Below are 12,433 nucleotides of genomic sequence, written 5' to 3' on the forward strand. Positions count from 1 at the left end.
TTAAAGTATTTTTATTTTCCTATCACCAGTATCCTCCTGGTTCCAATTTATCTTTGTAAGTCCAAAACCTCCCTAAGGATTTATTCTAACTTTAGTTTATCTGTCCATTATGTAGATATTACTATTCTGAGATGCAAGAAGTTCTTTAATACTAGGGATTTGGGGTAATATCTTGGAATGGAACTACATACCTTAGGTATGTAGTTCTAAAGACGCAAAGTTCTTATAAACACGCAATGATGATTATTTTTGGTATGATACCTAAAATAATCATCATTGCGTGTTTATAATAATCAGATTATATTAAAGTTAGGACTTCGGGTTCAATTCAGTCGGTATTTTACTTCTGGCAACAATAGTTTTAGTTTGACAGTGACATATATGACACTGACATTTGACAATGATTGTTAAACTAACCACTACTGTAATACTGATTACTGTTCCTGTCTAATCGATTTTCAAGTTGGATAAGGACTGAGATACTATTTAACAATACACACGTTTTTAGATACTAATCTGACCCTTTATAGATTTAAGTTTCAAGAAAGGTGCATGTCCTATAATATTTGATAAACGCAAAGTAAGTAATTTTTTTACCTGAGTTCGCTGACATTAAATTAAGTTTGTGAAGTCTAAAACAAGGATTTGTGGATACACATTACCGGTGTAAATACACAGGTTAGACCCTTTTACCCTGAGATTATAAATAAACGATATAATGGAAGCTCCACATAGCTCTGGTGCGGAAACTGGTGACAAAATAGAAATAGAAATAGATTTAACTACTAGATTTTTGAGTGGCGAAATGTCTTTTGCTGAATATTCCTGTGAATGGTATAACTTTGATGATGAAGAAGATATCGATGAATCAAATAAAAAAACTGAAGATGATTCATTCTTGTTAAGGTCTGAGAGATCACAGAGACGACGTAAGTTTGCGCGAATGCCGCTAGGTCTCACCGGATTGATGGGCGAAGCAAATTTGCGCTTCGTACGAGGCGACAGAGATACTGCCGAAAAGATGTGTCATGAGATAATAAAGCAGGTACCAACAGCTCCAGAGCCATACCAGACTCTTGCACAAATATATGAACATGATGCTGAGAAATCACTACAGTTTTCATTGCTGGCTGCACATCTTAGTCCACCAGATGCTGAAGAGTGGTTAAGACTTGCAGCTCTATCTAAACAAAGAAATGATGTTAGACAAGAAATGATATGCTACACACAAGCAATTGCAGATGATCCATCCAACATTGACAGTCATATGAAAAGACTTGAACTTCTTAATACACTAGAAAGCATGCAGTATCCAATCCAAACTTTAAAAATTACACCACTCAAGTGTTATCATAAGATTGTGACATCTTTGCCTGCCAGTGAAGGTGAAACAATAATGAAATATGCCAAACTGGCAGCCACACAATATCATAACAATAATGAATTGGAACGTGCCCTTGCAGTGATGACTTCTGCATATAAAAAGTGTCCAACACTTTTTTCTTTACAGGATTTAAATATCTTTCTAGAATTATTGATTGGTCATAGACAGTTTCAGACCTGTATAGAAATATTTGTAGCTAGTGTAGGAGTGGAAATAGAAGCTGAAATTCAAACTGTCAAAACTGCTGATGGTAAAATAGAAGAACAAACAAATTATTTGAATTGTTTAATTCCAAATTCATTACCCATTGACCTAAAGAGCAAGCTGTTAGTATGTTTCATCTATTTAGGAGCAAATAACTTAGTAAAGACATTACTAGATGATTTTCTATCCAATGATGTTGAGAAGGCTGGAGATTTATACATGGATATTGAGGAAGCTCTGTCTACTATGGGACACCATGCCTTAGCAATTCAACTATTGGAACCCTTGGTTAATAATAATAGCTTTGACCTCGGTGCAGTTTGGCTGAAACACGCTGAATGTTTACACAAGCTGGGCAAAGAAACTGAGGCTATTAACTCATATTTTAAAGTGTTAAAACATGCCCCACAGCATCCTGACGCCCGTCGAAGGTTGTTTGTCATACTTGAGAGGCAAGGTCGTATAGATGAGGCTTTGCAGATGTTAGAACAAGATTTTAAGTATGTTGTGAGTGCAAAGCTTTTGTTTGAACAATGTTTGGCTTTGAAAAAATACAATAAGTGGCTAGAATATCTTGAGGTTGGTGAAGCTTTATTGTCCAAAACATTTGTAAGGTTTAAACATGAAGAAGAGTTAAATATGGCTTGCAGAACTAGGTGCGGTATTGAGCTTATACATAATTTTCGAACAATGCGTGGTGAAAATCCATACCATGAAAAGGATATACATTTTGATGATGATGAAACTTTTAAACTCACTCCACAACAGGAATGGGACCTCTTTATTGAATTATTAACAATTGCCTGTAAATTCAAACAATATTTCACAATGCAACGTCTAACATTTGGTGCATTGATGTCCAAGTCATTAGCATCTCATCGCACAGACATTGACTTCTATTGCATGCAAGCTTGCCTCCTCAGTAATGATAATCAAAACGCCTTTCGTTTTATAAGAGAATTTGCTCAGAAGCATCCCAGTCCTCGATCATGGAACTTGTTGAATCTGGTTATTAATTATGTTGAAAGAAACACTCACTCTAAATTTCTGCTAAGACTGTTTCAAAAAGACAGTGGCAATGTTGTTAAAAATTTGTTTTTGGGTAACAACTTTTTAATATCAGGAAGATATTTAGTGGCTCTGAAATACTACTTAGAGTATCATGAGAAATGTAGAGATGCTTTATCAGCATTTTTAATTGCCATTACTATTTTGGTAATGGCTGCACAGAGAACTGTCGATAAACATCATAATTTGATACTGCAGGGCATGGCTTATCTGCAAACTTATCGTAATCTAAGAAAATGTGATCAAGAAGCCAACTACAACATGGGGAGAGTTTACCAAATGTTGAATCTTAATAATTTAGCTATAGAGTATTATGAAAGAGCATTAGCCAGTGATGATATAGCTAACTGTAAAAATCATGGTGTCATAGATTTGAAAAAAGAAACTGCTTATAATTTGTATCTTTTGTATAAGGACCATTCTCCAGTAACCGCCAGGAAATACATGTTAAAGTATCTTGTAATTGAATGAATAAATGTTTGACTGTAATTCCATACTTGTTTCACTCTTGAATGATCCTTTGCCCAGTTGCAGTCTCATCAGTATCGGGATATCTGCGTTAATAACTGGTAACTGCTGATGAAGTATTATTTTGTTTTAGGAAATTTACATTAGGTAATACAATATAATGGCAAACGAAGTAATTCCTGCAAACGATATAAAATTTGAACAGTTCTGTGGTCTGTTAAAAAAACTGTACGACAAGAAAAAGCTAAGGCGAGAGCAAGATACACTTTTGGAAAATTTTATCAATGATTTTAAAATGAAAGCTTCTCAGACTGTGGGAAATAAGGTAATAACTTTAAGAATAGACAGCTTGGTCATAGTATAATAATATAAGCCCAAATTCCCGGCCTCGGAATTTGCCGTCAGGGCGCAGTGGTTAGTGGCCGCGCCGTCGCACTGAACCTACGAACACGTGCAAGGCTCGTAGGTACATTCCTACACGAACTGTTTTCGTGGTCGAAATGGTAGTGTGTGCCATTGCCTACCTACGATGTTTATATTTGATTTCCAAATCGGTTTATTATTATCCGGTTTCATGGGAGTAATAAACTAGGTAGGGCGAAAACAGAAGTATTTAATTAAATAAAAGCAGTGTTTGTTGCTGTATCAGTACCTACCTTTTTCATGCTTCGCAAAATGTAAGACGTTCAATTTTCTCTAATATTGTTAAACAACAATCAAGTTTAACATAAAGTTAATTGAAGACTTTGGGGCAATTCATAATTTTTTTTTCCATTATCAACCTGAGCGACAAAAATTGTGGATTTGTACGTCAAAGGAGGTCGAGGCCGCGTAGGTCACATAGTTTATAAAATTAGTATGGATTATGAAATCATCATTTAGGCAAGTATGTAGGAAGTAGGTACTTCTTACTTTTACCCGACTGCGCAACTCAAAGGAGGGTTATGTGATTACAGTTTGCCAAACAATAAATCTATTTTCAGAATCCCACAATGTTTCCAATCTTAAGACTGCTGCTACCAAAGCTTGAAAGAGAACGAAGTGCTTATAACTTAAAGGAAACTAAATTAGGTGCATTATTAGTGAACGTGCTATCACTGCCAAAAAAATCGCCCGACGCTCAGAAGCTTCTCAACTTTAGGTCAGTGAGTTCGATGCCGGAAGGCGACTTTGCCGGAGTTGCAGTTATGGTGATAAAGAAAAGAGTAAACATGAAATTCGATTCGCTCACTATTGGAGATGTCAATAGCATATTGGACACCATTTCATCGGCTGAAACTGGGAACAAAGCAGGTAATTTTAAGTTTTTACACTCGCGACTTGTACCTATATTTGTTTTCAATGCCCTACTGTTTACTTATTAAAGTCAACCATTATCTCTCGCTTACTGTCATCCATGGATGGAGAAGTTTCTATCAAAATCAGTGAAAGATGGATTATTTTGACTTTAAAACCAAAGACAGCAATCTATCTGTAATCTTTGATAGGACATTGAGAATGGCTGTATTTGAAGATAGGTGAGAACTTAGGTATAATACCTACAACTAAAACCAAACTTCAATTCTATGAATAAAATAAACGTTTCTTTTCAGCTGTCCTAGACAAAACGTTCAGTTACCTAGTAAATAAGCTAAATCCTGATGAATTAAAATGGCTTCTCAGGATTATTCTGAAAGATTTAAAGCTGGAGATGAGTGCCACGCGTATACTAGCCTTATTTCATCCTGATGCCCCTGAATATTATGAAAATTGTAGTGATTTATCAAAGGTAAGTACCAAATTAATTAAATTTTGTACTTGCGTTACATGGTCTCGCTAATATTAGGTAGGTACCTGTTTACTTATTTGAAAGGCGTTTTAAGTGATTTGATGGTAACTGTCCTATTCTTGTCATTCTTTTTATTATGTCGTAGTTCGCACGTTTGTAATGGCCCAACTACAGTCAACATGCGGGCATAATGGAATAAGTAGATATCTACCATTTCTTCTTTAAACAAAAACAAAGGACAGTTTTTCTGGCTGTATTACTATAGTGTTTCCTACGAGTCCCTATGTACTTACTTACTTATTTAAACTTCTGGTTACCCCTAACTAACCCTAAATGTGTTAAAATAGCTATAGTAAAACATTTTAAGGTGTGTGAAGAGCTTGGTGACGGCGACGCTCGCCCATTGGAGCTGGGTATACAAATGTTCTCGGCTGTAAGCCCCATGCTATCAGAACGTCTTAATATCAAAGACGTGGGTAAGCTCTCGCCTGATGTCACATTTCATATTGAAGACAAATTCGACGGTGAAAGATTTCAGGTAAGCTGGTACTAATTAATGTTGTAGTTAATCAGGGTGCCTGATCATTGCTGGTATTGATAGACTTATCGTTTAAGATGGTTTTTACTGCTTATGTGTCGGATGTGTAAGTTGACGTGGTTGGATATAAGAACGACGGGGAGGCGTATGTACGCCCAACTTGCAGTGTCTGTCGCTATAACATCACGATTTTTTTAAAGAGAAGTCAGCACTAAATATTGGTCTTGTGTCGCGGGGACCTTTAAAAACACACAAACAACAGACACAAAATACAAACAGACCGGGAAGAATTATTTGTGGTTTGTCCAAATATTTATTCTATGTGGGAATCGAACCCACGACCTTACAATGCAATGGTAGCGGAGTGGTGACATTAACCACTGCGCCTCGGAGGCATTCGAAAGATTGCATTAAGACATACTTTTCATACCAAACAGATACACATGGAGAACGGAGTGTTCGAATATTTCTCGAGAAGAGGTCATAAATATTCAAGCAATTATGGAACTTCGTACGAATCTGGTTTATTAACACCGTATCTGAAGGACTGCTTTAAACCAGATGTAACTAGTTTTATTCTGGACGGTGAAATGATGGGCTGGCATAAGGAACATCAGTATTTCAGCTGTAAAGGTAATTTCATTTGTGTTTTCTTTTTGATAGTTTAAGGACATCGTTTATGAACGGTACGTTAAGTACGGTATCAAAATGAGCGTCATATGCATTGGAAAATATCTATCAGACAATTTAATATCCTTGTTAAGCTACTACAATTTTTGTGAAGGAGTTTTGGCCATAAACTCTGGCCTTTGGTTATCATGAAATCTGCCAATCCCTCCGGCTCAGCCGAAACACACATTCTAAAAGTCTTTGCATGATTACTTTGTCGTGGGGTGTGTGACCCAATAAAGACGATACATAGGCTGTAGGTTGGTACACCCATCATCGTATTTTTCTCTTCTTTTACGAACTTATCCACACAATCTCTTAGTACTATTCCATTTAATTATGTTATGCAAACGACGCCACCGATATACAAATGATCCCAATCAATTTCTATTACAGGCATGTCTTTTGACATCAAAAAGATCACTGAAAACTCTAAATTTCGTCCTTGCTTCTGTGCGTTTGATATCCTTTACTACAACGGTCGAACGCTAGTGGGGCCGCCAGAGAAGGGAGGCCTACCATTAAACGAGAGACTTCGTATTTTGGACACGATTTTTGTAAATGTACCTGGAGTAATTCAGCACAGCCGACGGCAAATTGTTAAACAAAGGTAATGGAGAATAGAACTACTTTTCTTGAACATTTAGATCGATTTTCAATATTCGGTAGTAAAACTTTTGCGATGCAATGACTGTAAAATTTACTTAAAACTATAGATTTTTATATTTTGTGTTTTTCCCTTTGACCAGGTCGGAGATACTAGTCGCTTTGAACAAGACTATTGAGAACCGCGACGAAGGTATAGTGGTAAAAGATGTAGCATCTTACTATATACCTAACAAACGAAACGCGGGCTGGTATAAGATCAAACCTGAGGTAATTCCTCCTTAATTCGTATTAGTTTTCTAACAATACCTAAGTGCGAAAAGTGAGCTATCACTCAGCCAAAATACAGCTATACAATTGTACAACTTCAGGATTCTTGGATAAAATTACACCTTTTAACACTAAAATAAAGCCACTTCTAACTCGCTAATTTAAAAAAAGGTAAAACAATCATGTCATGTCAACTGGTATGGGTGGCTTAAATATTTACTTGATTCTGTTTTCTTTCGTATTTGCTGTAGAAGCGATAAAAGAAATACAACACCTGTGGAAATTTCAACTGTTTAACTCATGAGAGAGAGAGACATTATAGTGTGTTTATGAATGAGTGGGTTACAATGTGTTGTATGTATGTGTAGTACACGGAGGGCGCTATGGATGACCTAGACCTCGTGATCATCGGCGCCGACGAGGCTGAGAACAAGAGGCAGGGACGTGCTAAAAGTTTCCTTGTCGCTTGCATTGATGGCGGGGAATCTGGTAAGAAAACATTAAGAAATAGAGTCCCTTAACTTTTTATCATTTTACATACACACAGAAAACACATAAGAATAAACAGAGAACCCATTAGCATTTCACATTGAAGTCGAGTACAGTATATATATTTTTTTAAATCCTACCTATAGTACGAAGAACAAAGGAGTTCGTGTGAACTCTTCCATAGAAATAAAATTGCCACTGACCCGGCTCCTGCAAAAAAACTGACCCGACAGAGTACGTTACACACGATTCCGTGTGAACATAGCAGTAGGGTATATGTTAAATTCTTCCTAAATTTTCTGGATCCTGGTTCACCATAACTGTTTCAATGCTTCTTTATGCCAGAATAATTAAAGTTTCAGTTATAGCCACTACTAGCCGACCCGCGCAACTTCGCTTGCGTCACATAAGAGAGAATGGGTCATACTATTCCTCGGTTTTGTATTTTTTTTACTGGTACTCTGCTCCTTTTAGTCGTAGCGTAATGATATATAGCCCATAGCTTTCCTCGATAAAGGGCTATCTAACACTGAAATATTTTTTTAAATCGGACCAGTAGTTCCTAAGATTAGCGCGTTCCAACAAACAAAAAAACTCTTCAGCTTTATAATATTAGTGTAGGTAATATAAGTAACAACTATTTATTTAATAATCCACCAGGTGAAATGTCAGAACGTTGGGTAGGCGTGGGCCGTGTCGCCTCCGGCCTCTCTTTCGAACAGCAAGAAGCTCTCTGCACTGCTCTGGAGAAACACTGGACACCGATCAAAACTAAACCACCGCCATCCAACCTCATCTTTCATAAAGAAAAGCCTGATCTATGGATACCTCCTGAACATTCAGTGGTTTTAACGGTAACAATAATTACTATGTACTTTTTGCCATTGGTTCTAGTGGTTGTTTATTATCTCATTCCAAGTAGCGAAGAATATCGGATAAGGTATAACTAAATTATTATCTTAGTTTTTTACTTAAATGATCTATTCTATTCAAAAAACGATATCCGCAACGAAAATTGTCGGAAACTAACGGATAATTCAATCATCCTTCCTTATAAGTTAAGTATATTTTTTTCATATCTTGTCGAGGCACATAAAATATGAAAAAGAAATGGCGGAGCCGTTCTCAAGTTTTGATTTTAAGATTAGATAAGACTTCGCGATAAATTATTATCTCTTTATCAAAATAATATGAATATGATATATAACACAGGTGCGTGCGACAGAGTTGATCTCCAGCACGGACTACGGCGCGGGCTACACGCTGCGGTTCCCGCGCGTTACCCGCGTGCGCGACGACAAGCCCGTGCGTGACGTCATCACACTCCACGAACTCAAACAACTTGTCGCCGTGAGTACTCTATATTATATACTAGCTGACCCGGCAAACGTTGTTTTGCCATGTATAAACAAAAAAAAAGTGTCACTGAGGGGTATGAAAAATAGATGTTGGCCGATTCTCAGACCTACTCAATATGCTCACAAAATTTCGTGAGAATCGGTCAAGCCGTTTTGGAGGAGTATGGCAATGAAAAATGTTACGCGAGAATTCTATATATTAGATATATCTATATCTACTCTTAAACGTCACTTTTCTATGTATGTATGCATTTTCCTTTAGAACTCTTGGGGTGAACTTGAACTAGGGTTCCGTAACCCTTGATAACTTATCATTGAGAGAGCGTCACATTATGTGCAGTAGCTAAGGTTTTTATGATAAATTAATTGATGCCTATATGTACCTACTTGTAACTTTAGATGTTAGAAACACATGTTACTCAGTAGTTACAATAATAAACTTTATATAAAACAGAGTGGTCTGGTTAGCGTATGAGTATTGCATTTCTAGTTAAATCTATGGAGGCAGAGCTTAGAAGAGCGGACTCTCGCGACCATAGTATTGTGTATTATGTCATTATTGAAATCTGTTTAAATTATTTTGATTATAATTATCGTGAATGTGAAATTCTACGCACTACGCAGATTCATTCCTAGTGCATAAGTGCTCTGGTGGTTTGTGATTGACTATTAGGGCGGTAGAGCACGATTTGTCGAAGTAAAGACCAGTATCAGGTCACAAAATGCTAAGCTTTTGAAAGATAGATCCGTATAACGTTGCAGTACGGACGCTTGATAGCAGTGACTTGAAATTTTTCTTTATTTATAAATTCTGACGTTGCTTTATCTTCTACCAGACTAAAGGCGGGGGTTCAGTAGTGAAACTTGGTACGAAACAAATTGGCGAAGATATGCTAGACTCGGTCACAAAAGTCACTCGTAAGCGAAAGACTGAAGCGCCTCAAGTGGCTGAAAAGTTCCGAATAACGACGACAGGGGACGTGGAAGTGGTATCTCAAGCTTTACAAGGACGAAAGATATATATACTGTCTGATGACCAGGATTGTGACCAGAAGGAGCTGGTGAAGATTGTTAAATCCCATAGTGGGACTGTTGTCGCTAATACTGGTATGTAAATGTCATTTATTAAGGTTGAGACGCATATACATTGAGGTTTGTTTAGATATGGGACATAGGAGATATGCTATCGTTTGTTTGTTTGTCGTATGGTTAGTGGTCAACCTAGTGTCAAAGTTGTTCAAGCCGCCCGAGAGGCCTTTGACGTGGCTTAACGACTGTTATCTTAGTAGACAACAACCGGGACAGACTTTTAACGTGCCCTCCGAAGCACGGAGACGCCCAGTTCAAATACCACTATGCGGTCACCCATCTATGGAATGACCGCGCCAATGGTTGCTTAACCCACTGATTGTTTACCGACCGGTGAGCGCAACTGGCTATGGGCGCCTATGCTATCGTGGTTCGCTATTTATTATTTAGTCCCTATTATAAACACTGAAAATCGAATACTTGTTGAAATTTAGTTAGCTTCGTAGCACAATTCTATCCGTCTTAAAATTTCGGACTAACTTGGTACAATAATATAAGGCATGCTGTCTGATACTGCCCTCGTGTCACAACAGAATAGAGAAGGGACATGAACAAGAGCCTGAAATATTCTACGAAAATTCGTTTTCACGAACCATAGAAGGCTCTCTGGTCTTTTAATATGCTACATAAACTGTACCTACATATGCACTGTCGGTCAGCCACCCGACGGCAATGTAAATTTCTATCATAGCTAGTTTTATTATGCAATAATATCGTACCTGTTACGTCTGAAGGTTGAAGAATAACTGTAATACACCGACGTTCGCCATTGCTATGATTAGTCTCAAGTAATCGGGAGTGATAACTTTAATAAGTTTGATGTTATAAATCTTGCTAACATCTCGCTAAGCTAAACCGATTGGGAGACAAAATGAGAAATTATGGAAGCCTATATCCTGGCCAATGAAATAAAAACTAAAACTCCTAAATAAAATAGAATACATTAAGCACTAATAAATATCCAAAAGATCCAAATAATTACAAAAAAGTTATTTTTCTAACTATAGGTCCAGATACATGGGTTTGCATAGCGGGACGGATGACAAGCCGTGTTCGTAACTGGAAGGAGGAGCAGCATATCGACATGACAACGACCTCATGGCTTCGTTCCCTGGCTCCGTCGTCAAAGCCCGTAGACCTCTGCCCTCTAGACATGATGGCTATAAAACCTGCAACAAAGCTCGCCCTCGCAAGGAAATATGATACTTACGGAGATTCGTATATCCAAGAAACAGATAACGACACTCTTAAGAAGTGTTTTGATAAAATGGATTCAGAGGTATGTCTTTTATTTATTTTTCTAAAAAAGACAACGCCCGCACTAAGAATTGCTCTTGTGTCGCGGGGACTTTTACTAACATACAAACAACCGACACAAAGCACAACCAGACCCGAAACAATGTGAATCGCACACATAATTGTTCCGTGTGGGAATCGAACCCACGACCTCCCGTTGCAGTGGTATCGGCGTGGCGTCCTAAACCACTGCGCCACGGAGGCAGTGGGCGGTGGTATTTATAATCTTTTTTGTAATCCTTCCTTTCGTATGCATGGTTAGTGGTCAACTTTGTGTAAAAGTTGTTCCACCCGAAGGCCTTTGACGTGGCTTACCGACTGTTATCTTAATTGACAACCGGGACAGACTTTTTACGTGCCTTCTGAAGCACGGAGAACTTTATGTAATTATCTGCATGATTATCCAAACAGGAAGGCAAAGGTGTATGAATTTACACGTTTTTCGTAAAGTTGTTGATCTATTACCTTGTATCTAACGGGCAAGATTCTACACTCTGGATTGCTGTCGACTATATTCCATCAGAAATTGTAACATTGCTTAAGAATCGAACCTACTACTTTATCATAGTCGTGGACTCTACTGTTTTAACTACAGGAACAGTTTAAATCTAACACTAGATAGATAAGTATTTGATAATGTTCGAGCCATCTCACCGAAAGGTTGCACTAGCAACTGAAAATTGTTTTAACTAAAACTATTATTTATAAGGTACCTACCTACTTACTTTATATTTATACAAATAACCAATACTTAAACATTTTTTCCACAGCACGAACCAATCTACCTCACAACGCAAGAGATGTTGAAACTGGACGAAGAATTATTCGGGGAGAGCAATCCTCACTCATTCTTGCGTCCTTGCCACATTCATGTTACCGACCGCAAAGCAATTACTTCCATACTAGCCGAAATGTACGGAGCGACGTTATACACGACACCTAATAAAGACTGCACTCACATTATTGTATCAACTGCTACGAAAAAAGATGAAATGGAAAATATAATTAGGCATTCCAAAGCGACTGTTGTGTCCGAAAGTTGGCTCGAAGCCTGCTTCCAAGAAATGGAATTGGTTCCTGAAACAAGCTTTATTTTATAAATTTGTATTGTATTTTGTATATTCAAATAATGAAATTATGAAACTGTATTACATCATGTATTGAATTTTTATACAAATAAAGTCGTATACCCACTTTACCTTGCCTATTCTTTTTAAAACTTAGGT

General features: G+C 37.4%; 2 protein-coding genes across 2 annotated transcripts; both read left to right on the top strand.

Moving 5' to 3' along the window:
- Positions 1–407: 407 nt before the first annotated feature.
- On the top strand, positions 408–12,405 carry DNAlig4 (DNA ligase 4). The gene is made up of 14 exons (XM_076119294.1): positions 408–580; positions 3,258–3,449; positions 4,108–4,417; positions 4,717–4,892; positions 5,260–5,430; positions 5,868–6,063; positions 6,496–6,709; positions 6,849–6,975; positions 7,344–7,464; positions 8,125–8,318; positions 8,677–8,814; positions 9,659–9,929; positions 10,919–11,190; positions 11,978–12,405. The coding sequence occupies exons 2-14, from the start codon at positions 3,285–3,287 to the stop codon at positions 12,305–12,307; spliced, it is 2,685 nt and encodes an 894-aa protein (XP_075975409.1). The 5' UTR covers positions 408–580; positions 3,258–3,284; the 3' UTR covers positions 12,308–12,405.
- Positions 574–3,142, top strand: LOC142976082 (general transcription factor 3C polypeptide 3). The gene has a single exon (XM_076119305.1). It carries the CDS (start codon positions 719–721, stop codon positions 3,125–3,127), a length of 2,409 nt encoding a protein of 802 aa, XP_075975420.1. The 5' UTR covers positions 574–718; the 3' UTR covers positions 3,128–3,142.
- Positions 12,406–12,433: the final 28 nt, after the last annotated feature.

Source organism: Anticarsia gemmatalis, chromosome 1 (assembly GCF_050436995.1).
Source record: "Anticarsia gemmatalis isolate Benzon Research Colony breed Stoneville strain chromosome 1, ilAntGemm2 primary, whole genome shotgun sequence".
Lineage (NCBI taxonomy): Eukaryota > Metazoa > Arthropoda > Insecta > Lepidoptera > Erebidae > Anticarsia > Anticarsia gemmatalis.

Coding starts and splice junctions, on each gene's coding strand:
- LOC142976082 (XM_076119305.1), top strand. CDS start 719: ATGGAAGCTCCACATAGCTCTGGTGCGGAAACTGGTGACAAAATAGAA.
- DNAlig4 (XM_076119294.1), top strand. CDS start 3,285: ATGGCAAACGAAGTAATTCCTGCAAACGATATAAAATTTGAACAGTTC. Junction 3,450..4,107: donor CTCAGACTGTGGGAAATAAG/GTAATAACTTTA, acceptor ATCTATTTTCAG/AATCCCACAATGTTTCCAAT. Junction 5,431..5,867: donor TCGACGGTGAAAGATTTCAG/GTAAGCTGGTAC, acceptor CATACCAAACAG/ATACACATGGAGAACGGAGT.